Source organism: Mytilus californianus, unplaced genomic scaffold (assembly GCF_021869535.1).
Source record: "Mytilus californianus isolate M0D057914Y unplaced genomic scaffold, xbMytCali1.0.p SCAF_7, whole genome shotgun sequence".
NCBI lineage: Eukaryota > Metazoa > Mollusca > Bivalvia > Mytilida > Mytilidae > Mytilus > Mytilus californianus.
Window position 1 is genome coordinate 34998750 of NW_026262723.1, and position 14691 is coordinate 35013440.

Below are 14691 nucleotides of genomic sequence, written 5' to 3' on the forward strand. Positions count from 1 at the left end.
TTTTGATGCTGTTAGCGCGAGCTGATATTCGTGCTGAAGTTATTATAAAAAATAAAATGCCATTATTCGTTTTATCGGCAGTTTGTCTTTACAATATACTGTTCTTTGTTGAGAACATCCAATAAAACGAATTAGTTAGTAAAACTTATTTTACGAGTACAAAATGTTGTAATAGTTGTTCATTGTATGAATGAAGACATATGTAAAGGTCGACTGAGGATAGGAGAATGAATAATTTGACCAACTTTTTGGTCCTTGGTATTTAAAAAATCTAAAAGTATTATGAATCTAGCAAATAATATCATGAGATGACCATTGAACATTATTCTGCCCTATATAAGTCATTATATTTTTGAATTTTATGCAGGACACAGCTAAACAAAACAAAAAATCGTAAAAAAAGCATTTTAAGATCTTGCTGATATTTATGTTGTCAAAAAACAATGAGTAAACTAACTACTAGTATTTGAGGTCAAATTTTGACAATTGTGTAAGGCTTGATGAACTCTACTTTATCACGTTTCACCAATGAGATAGGCCAACACATAGTTATGATAAACCGAAAAATATATTTAAGGCCATGTTAGTTTAGTAAAAGACTAGTCAGGGTTTTAAACATCATCATTCTAAATCTACTTCTGGACTCAATGCAAAATGAAATATGATCTGACTCATCAGCTTTTCCAAGTTTGAATTAGGCTTTGGATTTTTCAATATTTCATGCCTCGAGGATCACTGAAGAGACAATACTAGTCGAAATGAGCATCTGGTGCAGTAAAATTGGTACCTTTAATGTTCTTATTGCTGCTTCCTAGATGACCCATAAGATTTTGTTGTGTTGTTTAGGTAGTGTAAGAATGAACTATACCCCAAATTTCATGTCATTCTTTGTTATATGGAGTGGAAGACTTTATGCAGACGGATAAATATTTTTTGTACTATTTTTACTATTACGTAATCACTGGATCATGTTTGCTTTAATAATAAAATAACAACTGGTAATACGATCTAGACACATTTTACTTCAGGGGGACCACCAATTCTGTTCACTCCAAATGCTGCTATCATAAATCGAACACATTCGTTAGGAACACGCTGTAGAGAGACGATTTAGACGGTATTGAAAGAAAACGACTGTAACATGTTTAACAAACGCTAAGTATTGTCTTTATCGCTTTTATGTGTTCAGTCATTTAGCCTTATTACTAAAGAACTTCCTGTATTAGTCGTAATGAGGAGTAGTAACTTAAGCTGTGCTGCTGAGATCACTAGTTTTCCTCTTTATATTCTTCAAATGTTGTCTCGTGCAGTATACTACATCCGTCAGGATAGTAAGTCGTTTCAAGTTATAGAATACAATAATTTAGATGATACAGCATTTTGTTAATATTTTATTTGAAACAAATATATGTTAATTCTATACACATAATATAACGAGTTAATATTGCATTGACAAATCTACGTTTACAATGTAAACTCAATAACATATCTGTGTTTAAAATCTAGATATCATGGCTGACCAGATTATGTCTGGTGGTTTTTCTGTCAATACTATTGTAAACAGATGGGAAAAAATTAAAAGCTGTATACAGAAATAATAATTTCTAAAGCTACAATCTAGAAACAAATTATGTTCAGCTCTACTGCATTGTCATTTATTGACATACATGAATCTGTACAGTATTTTAAACAACACATATTCAAAAGTTTTCAACAATAGTGTATCATCAGATAGGTCAAAATATAAAAATATGTATAAGTCATACAGTGTGCTAGTGACCTTAAAACGATATAAACGGGGTCAGAAAATTCCATATGGAACAAGAACGAGCGAAGCTCGATCTACATATGAAATTTACTGACCCCGTATATATAGTATTAGGTCACGAGCTCACTGTGTAACGAATATATCTTACCGACTATCTTAAGACAGGGAATTTAGACGTAGTTGTAAAACTTGATATTACAATTTAACACAACATTCAACCGAACTTTTAATTATGTATAGTAAGAATATATCAGCGTCTCTAAGACATATTTCTGTCTAAAAGAATGAAACAATTATAATTATGTGGGTTCACAATGTATGTTACTATAAAAACAACACCATTTTGTTTTTTAAAAGGAACGTAACACTACTTTTAATCATGTATTCAAAAAACCGTGTACTTAAAATAAAACGCGCTCACTGACCTTATATTAAATATGTCCACGTGTTCGCTTTCAAATATATAACCAATGACATTTCTAGAAAGGTATGATAAGTAAGATAATAAGTTATATACCCCTAATATATAATAATGTGAAAAAAAACTCGTTTCGTCTAAATGACACTTGAATGATAAAAGCTAAAAGTCCAAATAAAGTACGTTATTGTGTTTTATTGTGGAAAAGATAAACACGTATCTTATCATCTTTTTTTTATTCTTGTACGAATACTTTACAAATCTAATCGGGTTTTGACGGATAACCATCGGATTAATTCGCCAGTTTTTAATTAAAGCTTTAAATGAATTTTTCATTTACATTTCCTCATTTTACATAAATAAGAAGAAGTGTACGAAACGGTTTTAGTGCATGATTTATAACCACTAATATTAAAATATATATACACCATCGATTATTTTGTTGGTAAAAAAGTACAGATACATATACATAAAATTGCACCGTTTCTCTTTGGTAAAGGTTCCGATGCTATTTACACATATTTCATTCGGACATTTTGCGTATTCTCAAGTTTAATTGTCACATTGAATGAGTGGGACTGTGTTTTGATCCTTCTGGCCATTAAGAGATTCCCACCTCGTCACCATATCAGTCTTGTTGTCATCAGGTTCAGTAGACACTGTAAACCAAAAAAGCAATTCTAAAGGTTTCCCGTGATATATTACAATTGTAACCATCTGAAAAGGTCAATTCATCTTTCACATATCGAACTGGTATATAAAATTATAGAACAATGGTGTATTCTGCAATAGACATACTTTAAATGTTCCATAAACCGGAATTTACCAATATGAAAAGGCTACTTTTGTTTAATCATAGAATAAACATTACAGTCAGTCACCTACCCTTCAATATGATAGTTCATTGTGTACTTCGATAATGTTTATTTTATTCTCCTCTGCTCACCCAATGTATTTAATTTTGATTACTACCCAAGTCAGTCTTTTTGTGCCTCATTTTTTAATTTATGTCAAGTAGTACACAAACAGAAACAAGATACTTTTTGATAGATTTTGATAAAATTGTGCCTTCAAACATTATTCTAATTCATCTTTGACCATATTGGAAAAAATTCACATTATCCTGTTCTTTCTATTTTGTTGATATCAAAAACTTGTAATTAACCAAAATGCAAATTAATACATGATACTGATTGTTTCCTTTTCATCCTCCAATTAAATATAATATGTACAAGCCATTCATTAGTTATAAGTGTATTATAGTTCAATATAATTTTGTCTGGCAACCCTATCCCCCCCTTTTTCCACACACCAAAAAAAAAAAAAAAAAGATCAAAAATGCAATTCAATTCCCGATCGAAAACAAAATAAGATATGATGATCATAAAAAAGGTATATGTGTGCATGTAAATTATCATTTATGAAGGAAAAAACAAAAAATACCACACTATATCAATGCTTACTCTTTTCACAAGAATCTGAATATGAACTCTGCATTCTTTTGTAGTGTTGTTGGTGTCTACATAAAATACACGAGCATAATAATAGTCCACCTACGGAACATTCTGTCAAAAGACCTCCTGCATCTATATACAAACAAATTGAACTGACATGAGTTGAAATTAATAGTATGAGGTATCATTTGGCTATCTAAGATTTAAAAGGGCATTACATCGAGAATTCATTGAACTGTTGGTCATTGTCATTCAAAATCTTTTATTTACTATTAAAAATACAAATGTTATTTCGTTGGTTTCCTTCAGATGTATAGTGGTTGTACAAGTACATGTACATATTTGTTAATTTCTTAAAGATCTTTTTACAATGCTCCACTTTTACATGAACTCTTACTGATACGTTCATTTCCTCTAAATTTTTCACACTGTTATGATAATTTACCATACACGCATAATAAAAATGAAATTTTCAGTGACTAGTTGGTAAAGATTTTTTTTTCACAAGCCAAGTCTTAACCATGCAGATTAACCTACTAATGAATTTTCAAACTAAAGTAGATAAACATACTAATGTTTCCTGTTCTGTTATATACACATGTGCAACAGTATCTTCCGGTTTTTCGTTTTCTCCTACGACAACAGATGCACAAATAAATAGTCAATCCACAGAGAATCAAGAAACCAGCTATTCCCCCTGATATTCCACCAATTACATCATCTGGTTTAATATAATTTAGAATTATGAAAGAAAGTATATGATACCATTTTCATCACACAATATTACTGGAATGTATTTTGTACGTGTAACTGTTTTTACTTGCATATGTACACTTGTTAGTTTACACAATTTGCTTTTTAAAGCTAAACATGTTTTAAATTTCCTTACTGCAATCTGCAGGTCTATATCAATTGCATTTTCGTTGCAAAGTACTATATTTTAAAACTTAATTATCTCAAATAGTAAAAGTGTTTTGGTCGTCGATTCTAGAACTTGTATCTGTAATAAAGCTTAAACCCAAAACTGAATTTTCTTAGGTAGCTTTTCAAAAAGTATCCAGGGTGCAATGGCATTACATGCTTTAATGATATTTCTTTATATGATTGATTATTGGTTTAAAAACAGAGCAAATGTGCCTCTATTCAAAAGTTGGTAATGTAAACAAACACTCTACTAATAGCGTCTGGTGATGATTCACTGCTTGACAGGTTGCGACAAAGAATAAATTTTTAAGCCTAATATGTAGTCTTTTTTTGTAGTTTGGTTGTTTGTTTTTATCATTTTTGATGGTACAGACAACAGCAGACTTTTTACAACCACTATACTACATTTTTTCTTAAACTGTTCACCATCTTGCAGGTCTTTTTGTTTTTTGCTTTTGTTTTGTAATTTTACTGATTCTCTTGAATAGTAAGGCTTTGTCTAAAAACAAAAAGAGAATGAATGTTTGTTACAATATTCCTCTCATGTATTACAATTTCGAGGTTCATGTTCGTACTCAAACAGGAAAAAGTAGATCTGGGTGTATAATCGTCTGAAATATAATTGTTACATTTATCATAAGAAGAATCAAAAGCAGGCCACTTTAAATGCTATTTTAAACCGTTACATCATAACGTAAACATAAATTAATATACTCACAATTGTATTCCAATTCTGCGTCAATTTGAAACTTAAAAGTGTCATTTAGTTTGTCAGGTGCTATTGCTATTTCCTCTGGTATTATGTCGCCGTGTATGCTGATTTCATTATTACTTATATGAGATTTCTTTACTTGGAAGGAAACTGAATCGAAATTGTAAAGCCCATCCAAAAGATAGCTGTTTGAGTCCCCTTTGCAACCTTCACCTTTTATCTTGAAACAAAATAGAGAAGCAATATTTTGATTATTTGTAAATAATAAACCAAATTAAGCATTTAATGTTGATACCTGTATTACAGAAGACAAGCATGGAGGGGAACACTATCCCAGCTATTTTTTTTTCATAAATAATACAGTTTACCGCTGTTGATAGAAACCAGTATTTCAATATTAACAAATGATGTTTTTTTTTGTAATTTCCAATTAAAAAAATGTGCAATTGTGTCAAAGCTTAGGTTTCAAAATCTTCAGACACGGTTGACGTTTGATTGACTGTTTTATGTAGAGCCTTTATTATTTAAGGTTTTATACCTTTGGTTCTCCATATTTTATATCAAGGGTGAATCTGATGAACCACATGTCTATCACACGTGTTTTAAATATATAATTCATGGAATTTAAGCTATATTCTATTTAGATTTTGTCTAATAAATTCGAGATACTAGCAATAAAATTTGAACCATATCCAATGTACCATGACAAATGCATAATATGTCCAATATTAACTGCAAGAATAAATTAAGTATCCGGACGTCGCTATTATGCGTTTACATATTAATTTTTTAAATTGCGCATTATTTTATTTAAAAAAAAACAAATATTTAAAGTTTCAAACGGTAACGGTAAAAACTAGCTCTTCAAAAAAAAGTTTTCAAAAAGACACCAAAATGAAAAACCAGTTATAGACTAGTACACTTTGCAAGCGCCTGTTCAAGAAATACTATGGATTCATTTATTTTTGTGGGTTAGATTTTTCTTTCGTCGATGGAAGCTTGCATATTTGTGGACATTTGCCAAAGTCTGCATTCAGATCTATCGACGATATGTTATGTTGTGAACATTTGAATTCATGGTTCAGCTGTTCCTGCGAGTTCCACGAAAATTAGCATCCTACGAATATTAATGAATCGAAAGTAGTTTTTACATAACACAAAATATTTGAAAATGACTAAGAACCGGCTATTTATTGGTAAACATGCATTATCAACTCTTGTAGTTAATGGTTAATTTTCGATATGCTTGCATTGTATAGTGCAATAACAACATTAAATACATTAAATGTACTGTGAATTTAGACATGTTTGTGTGCATTAATTATTGCGATTGTTGAAAACAAAAGGACTTAAATATTAGATTAATTGTTACGATTTAAGAAATATCGCACACAAATTTATATGCTATTAAAACTAGTATGGCGAGAATATATTTTTGCAAAAACTATTTTGTCGTTATTTTTGAGAAATTAATACCATAGCAAAATATCTGAATGTACAAGACATTAATTATGCCAAGCCGACTAGACTAGAAGCTTTCCGTTTCGATATAAATTGTTCTTTGAGTGGCTTTTGAGCACCATTAAAAAAAAGTGCATCAAACAGAAAATTGAAAACGAAAAGACTACAAATTAATGCAACAAATAATCATATTTCAAATTACCTCGCCATCATAGTCATAATAATATTCATATTCTGGTTCTATATCTCTGTATATCTTGAACTGTACCATAGTCTGACATTTAGGGCTGTCAAAGTAATGTTGTTTAACGAACATGCGGTAATAATAGAAAATCGATTTGGGAATTGAAAACGACATTTGTCTACAGTCATGGTTCCGTAAATCCCCATCAAATGTCATGAAGGTTGTGGTGTGTTCATCAACAACATACGTTGGTGCATTACACGAATCAGTTGAAAAGGAATCTAACAAAAATAAAATATCATTTAAACTGTTCGCAAATCGAATATTTGAAAAACAACAAAATTAGTTATGGCACTTTTTAAATATGTAGTCATCTATTTAAGAGATATAATTAAGCTTTTCTTATTTCAATAATAAATTTGAAAAATGTTAAAGTATAAGCAAATTAAGTTCCTCTCTTTGATCAATAGTGAAAAATATGCCGGCCTTTACCAGGTTAGCACTCCTAACTCAGATTTATCAACCGAATAGTCCACTGTTAAATCGAATGTCTTATATATATACGTAAGAGGGGTTTAATCATTCTTTGCAAAAGAAACACTCGGAATCGCTCTAGAACTTCCCTTAAGTGCCTACATCATTATGTACTTTGCTTGGTTTATAATTGACATTATAATATTTTACATTTGATTGATGTGTTATGCATTGGCTTCTCAATGCAATGGAAAGACTGGTATAATCCTCTGTCTCCTCAATCCGTTAAATTGATGTTTTTCTTATTTTTGAGATGATAGCATCAATCCAATTGAAATTGATGAAGGATCCCTCATAAACAAATAGATCTGCTTAATATTGTTAATAAAAAATACTCTCTTTTTGGCAGATAGGTTCGGTTAAGAACCAAATAATTTCTCAACGTCTTTCCTTATCTTTTGATTTTCTGTTCTTATATAGCAGATTGCTGGCATCTGTTACAAACGGAGTATACCTAAAAGATGAACAAGCATGCCGGCCTTGGCTTTCTTATTATCATTCCTGTTAGATGGTTGATAGACATTAAACCAAGACTTTTTACTACGGTGATTGTGGTTTCTAGAACTGCTTATCTTTTACAAGTGTTTAGTGGCGAGATTAACAAATCCATATGAAAGGTACAGAAAATCTGACATCGACTGCCAAATCCCGAAATAAAGAAAATCTTTTATTATAAAAGATTGGGAGGGCAAATGAAGGAGCTGTGTTTTACACTTTGTTTACAGGTTTTTGAGATTTCAATTCTCAAATATACCTGTACATTTATATAACATATTAAATAATTTGAGTGTATTTTAACAGTTTCGGAGAACTTTTATGTGGAAGCGATCGCGCAAGAGTACGTTGTGTATAGATTTTATAACAAATAAAAAGCGTTATGCTTAGAAAACTTCAAAATAAACAAATAAAACATAACGGCATACTTATTATTGAATAAACATTTGCTTATCGAAAAAAAAAAATGATTAATGAAATGACAAAAATACTGAATTCAAATGGTAGTCTTTGTCTAAGACGTTTTGCTTTCTAAAAATGATTAACATACATGTCACGGACGTTTTGCTGTGGCAGACATCTAAACAGACCATCAGAAGCGTTGTGAGAACTGTCACATACATCAGTTGAAATGCCATGATGTCTAAAAATAATATAAAATCATCGTAAATTGTTCATTTTCATTATATGAAACTTGACTTACAGAAACATAAGTGATTGGATTCAGAAATTAAGCCGGCGTGAACAAGCAAGATATGGTGGTTTATTCCAGCATACAAAGCCTATGACAAATTTGTATATGCAAAAATCTGTATTTGAAATGACAAACTAGAGCAAAACTGGGAATCCCACATATAGCCCTACATCCTTTACGAAGGCACATATTGTGGAAACATAACGAATCAAAAAGACAATTAAAATCTCCCGTGTTTATACTGGATACCTAAACTTAACAAAAAATCCGTATAAAGAACGATATATAGATGGGTCGTCAATATGTTTGATTAAACAGCTTTTTAAAGTTCTTACTACATTTCATTTTGCAGTTAAAATGCGATCAAAATAGTGTGAGGATTTATATTCATCCTGATATGTCAATCAGATTTGGATTCTTATTATTTTTAAATATCTACTGCAAAATATAAAATCAAAATCTTTACAATTTTGCAATAATTCTAAAACTTTTGATTTTTCTATACTTTACACTACTATTTCGTTAGTTCAATTGAAAGATTGAATACCATGTTTTATTAAACAGAGCTTTTGCTACAAAAATGAGGTTTGTAAGCACACATATATTGTCTTATTACTGGAAATGCAAACAATGAGTGATATCATCAATATAGTGGATTATTTTTCGATCAGATATCTGTTGGATTGGTGGATTGATAATTCAACAGAAAGTTGGTATTCAAATGGTTAATTAATCTAATAGATATTCACTTTGAGACTTATTGAGACTGGGTGTTTTTACAACATTGCATTTGCAAAATAAAAACATGAAATAGACACTTTAACAAATAAGGTTAATGAACTTTTTGAAACAGGAAATGTCGCCAAGAAAATGGTTCGTTCGCCTTTTTTTCACAAGTACTTTGTGTCAAAATAACTTTAATACTGAGTTTATCAAAAGTTTTTAGAATTTATACTGCGATTCATCATCAAGATAGCATGTTTTGTTTTCTGAATAAATCAACCTCAGTAAAGATTTGGTATTTCGTCACGATAAGTAATCAACATGTTTCCTTGTAAAAAAACGTATCATTGTGTTGCATGTATACCATTTGTTTCAAACGTTTGTTTAGTTTCAAGTACCATTTCAAAAAAATAAAATTCAATATTAAGCTTACTAAGCATGTCAGTTTTAACATAGATGTACATTCTTCTTCAATACAAAACAAAACGTTCATTTTTTAATTCTTTGTAGAATATCAATTATGAAAAAGCAAGTAATATATATATATTTATATAAAGCATGAGAAACGAATATTAATGCCGTTTTAGTTGTGTCTATATTCCAGCGACTCAAATGATTTTCAAACATTACGTAATATGCTCGCCTCGAGGGTGGTAGATTGAGAGTTCGATACCCGTCAAAGTGGAACCAAATAAATGACAATCAATTGCTGAATTTTCTTCGCTCAACGCATAGTCTGTATTTGACATAAATTTTCGCAAATTTTGGCTTGAAATGATCTTTAACTTTGTATTTAATTTGACCTTATGAACATTAAAAGCGCGTCTGACGTAACAAATCATTACCCTGATATTTCTGGTGATTTTTATGAACTATTTTGCGAACATTTAAATGTTGTGTATTGAAATGCATATTAAAAATTGAATGATAATCAACTTTGTACAATGGCAATCCATCTATTTTATATCGGATTTTTTTTGTGTACCAAACTGTTAACCTTTGGTGTTGTTTTTCTGTTTATTTCAATATATCAAAGGGTGTGAGAAAAAGCTGAATATCGAAATCTAAAAAAAATAATATGTCTGAATGACTTAGCAAATACGGACTTTGAACTGCTGAAAATTAAAAATCAAATGAAAATTGAATTATACAAGAGGATGTATCGAATACCGGACCTTGTTATTTTCGAACATTGAATAGCGATTATCAGAATCAAACAATCATTTTTTTAATTATTAAAAATGGACACAATAAATAGAAAACTGAAATAATCAACACATATACCATTATTAAAATCTAAAGTGATGTTAACCATAACTTTTAACATATCTGTGTATACGTCAGACATATAGGAAAGGGGATGTAAATAATACCGTATACCACATATTTAAATATCACATCACGGAACATGAGAGTGTTTGTGAGGAAGGTAAATCCAGACGCACGAAATTAATAAAGTACTTTTTTTTTGTTTACTACTACTTGGTCGTAACCACTGCTGGTAGACTGTTAGTCCCCGAGGGTAGCATCAACTTAGTAGTCAGTGTTTCGGTGTTGACATCATTTTTAACAAACATTTTTTTTAAATTATCCGTCGATAACTCAAAAATTTATCAATAAAGTGGTATTAACATATACATTGTAATGCCGTATCTTATTTGTTTGGTAGAAGCGGTCTCCCTCAAAATCGATAGATTTTTAAAATAATTTTCCAAATGAAGTTTAGATCTTGCTTTTATATCAAATAAAAGCTTTTTTCTAAATTTTGTATAGATTATACATGGAAAACCTTATTTTGTGTTAAAGAAAAAAAACTGAACCATAGAATTTTAAGATAAAATATGAGAAAATAGCTTAATCGGTTCTAGAAAAAATGGGGTACTCTAGATCTGTTCTTGCTACAAAACAAAATAGGCGAATTCACTACTAATTCTTTTAAAAAAAATATTATCTGAGTTATCTCCACTTATATGACAAATTTGCATCTGTAAAAACAGTCGAAAAATACAATAACGAAGTAACACATAATTTTCATTATAGATCTAGACCGATTGTTTTCTGCAATTAAGCAGCCTATGTTGACAGCAGACACCCGATCTACCGTAACAATATTTTCATATACACATTTACATCCTGAATAAAAATATCAATGATTCATTGCACAAATGTGTCTTTGGCGTTATTGCTTAAATTTAACAACCACTTATCTTATCATAAAAGGGGTATTTATACTCGTCTTCAACGGTGAGCAAATTTGACATAGAAGCAATTCAATCTCATTGCCATTTCGACAAATCGTTGGTAATTTAAAGTATATATGCTGATGGATTTACACATTTCTTCAAATTCTATATATGCATATTTTGTATAATGTATCCCGCAATGGTGGTAAGTCGTGCACTTAAGGCCATTTTTTATTTTATTTTTCTTTAGACTTAGTTTTGTTTTTTTATTACTGTGTATTGTCAAGCTTGGTTACTCATAATTGTTTCTCAGTCACTGAATGTACGATGTTGTTCCATACTGTAGCAGCTGACCCGGTTTGTTTACATTCAAATTATAATGGCTTCAAAACCACGTGGCACATTGAATCGTTATATCCAATCAAATTGCTCTACTGTCAATTAGGTGATTTTTTAGTACAAGGCAATTATATTATTTGTTTGTATGATATTGCTTTGAAATAGTTTGCAATACATTGGGAGTTTATTCAATAGGAAACCTCATTATTAGCCATGAAATTTCACATCGATGGAATTTTATATGAATATTTACTTATGGTCAGAATATCGATCTCTTTATATTGAACCAAATTTTTTTTTTATGAAAAATATATGTATATTGTTTTTTATTAACCTACTCTATATTCCTGAACAAAAATATGGCATGATTATCGTTTGTTTCCTTAAGTTTTTCTTTCGATTTGGATGTTTTTTTTCTCGGGAAAATCGCGCAAGACGTAAGGTGCTTGCCATTTTGAAATTTTTAAAAATACAATTTGCTTGGCCTGTTTGGTCTGCCATTAAGATTGATGACGCTCAATGGAATGTAAACAAAGCAATGGAGGCCGGAAGAGGGGTTTTCTTAAGTTCTGAATTGTTTTTAGGCATTCGGAAGTCAGGTTTGAAATGGCCATTAGAAAATCTGCATTTTTGTACAATACTTAAGAATAATAATGAAAACATATCTTTAGAAATATCATTTTATTTAGAAGTGTAGAAAAAATGTATTCTGCACTAATTTTATACGCTGGTATTAGCGTAGTGACGTCAATGCGGAGTTTTCCCGTATGATAAGTACAATAACAAAATCCGAACGAACCAACGTTATGACCGATTATAGACTACGGTAGGATATAATAAGTTATCAAGAAAACGGAGTGGCAACTTAACCACGAATCACACCAGTAGATTATGAATAAGCAAATTAGCATAGAACGTAAAAACTAAATTTTGAATTGATACGGTAACTATTTATTACTTATACTAAAACTAGAAAAAAAATCAACTCTTTAAAAATTTCATGCGTCCGAAGCGCTTTTCAAGATTTATTTTCATCAGCAACATTCAAAGCCGAATATTTGAAAACCAAGGATGTATAAGCACCGAAACAGTCGAAGAGCTATATGACCAAAGAAAACCTTAAAACAATAGCCAAGTTCATCTAAGGTCAACATTGCCTGAGGGAGTTGAAACCTTAGTTTCTTTATAATGTATAACATAAAAGCAGACAACTTTAGAAGTTTTGCTATAAACCAGGTCTTGACTACTGGCTGATGGTATTCTCGGGGACTGATAGCGCACAACTCTCTTGTTGCTAAGTTGACCTTCAACAGTTGTTCGGCTTTATTAATAGATTTCTTACATCACCGCCATAACATTTTTAATTAGGGTTTTAATTCTATTAAATGTTTTTATGTTTGTTTTACACCCAATCTGTGATTTTGTACTTAACTCGTGACGATTGTTCAAGTGTCGCTATACTGAAATTATTAGCATATATTCATATATTCATATCATTCAATTGTGTACCATTTGGTCGGTGCTTTTGCTGGCGGACTCTCATGTCACGTGGGTACCTCAGAACTAAGATGACCAAATTGTTCATGTTGAATTTTATTGTGCTTCAACTCCCCCGACAAAAAAATTATCATGCAAAAGGATAAATATACACAAACAGCTATAAACATTTAGCAACTGTTATATTCAAACAAATAAAAGTCTGCGATACTCAATAGAAGTTGTTTTTACATCGACTTCAATGGCAAAATTAAAAATGTAATAACACAAAAAATAAAAAAAACACTAAAAAGCATAAATTGAAGAAAGACTAAAACATTTCTGAAAGGAAAATGCGAAAACACAACACTTGCAAAGAAAATGCAACAAGGCAACAGCCTTTCTGAAAGAAGACGACGAAAACACAATTAACCATCCACGAAACACAGATTGACAGATTAATGAAATTAAAACAGAAACAAAACTACGAAGCAATGTCGTACTCGGACATCTTGAAGGGTTTGTAGTTCAACTAGATGTATCCATTGTGGTAGTAATGATAAATCACCTTTGATGACTTACTTTATTTTCAAATTAATTATGGTTACCACAAATAAAACAAGTTGTGGACATTTCTGACTGAGATCAATCAATATCATGATTGTCTCCGTACAATTTTTTAACAGATTGTTGAGGAGATAGCGTTTTGTCTGAAAACAAATATTATCTTTATTAAGACTTAATACATTATACAAATTTCACCTTTTATTATTAAGACATTTTCTGTTAATTATGCGAACCTATTGGACGAATTAAATGTAAATACGGATTAAAATGAAACTAGATGTTAAAATAATATGAAGCGTTTACCTTCATTAATCTTTAACAATCTCTTCTTTCAAAGTTATATCTAAGCGCTAAAATAAAAACCTGTGTATATTCCAAGCGGTGTTTTTCTGTACCTAAAACACAATTTAGAAATATTAACCAATCAGACCAAATCAGGAAGAAAACAAACTAAAGAATAAACTAGGGCATGCTTTGTTCATTTTGTTTTGAGTAACAAGATCTTCAAAATGACAGGCATGAATAAACTAAAGTATTTTACATTCATTTACGCCTTAGAGATAAGTAATAAGGGTATTATTCGCTAATACAATTAAATTAATCGGTTACAATGGGGAAATTGTCACAGCTTGAAATTAACTTACTAATATTTAACATTTTTTTTTTATTTTATGGGATAAATAAGGGATACATTCATTTTAGTTTACAAGTTCTTAATATATAAAAAGTATATACAGTTAAAAGAAATAATGTATTGCT

The 14691-nt window shown here is 30.4% G+C and overlaps 1 protein-coding gene across 1 annotated transcript; it reads right to left on the bottom strand.

Moving 5' to 3' along the window:
• Positions 1–1373: 1373 nt before the first annotated feature.
• Positions 1374–14341, bottom strand: LOC127707921 (uncharacterized). Its single transcript, XM_052212687.1, has 7 exons — positions 14236–14341; positions 8501–8593; positions 6940–7202; positions 5283–5496; positions 4212–4361; positions 3650–3772; positions 1374–2845 (listed from the first exon to the last, which is right to left on the bottom strand). The coding sequence occupies exons 2-7, from the start codon at positions 8586–8588 to the stop codon at positions 2739–2741; spliced, it is 945 nt and encodes a 314-aa protein (XP_052068647.1). The 5' UTR covers positions 8589–8593; positions 14236–14341; the 3' UTR covers positions 1374–2738.
• Between the last annotated feature and the right edge of the window lie 350 nt (positions 14342–14691).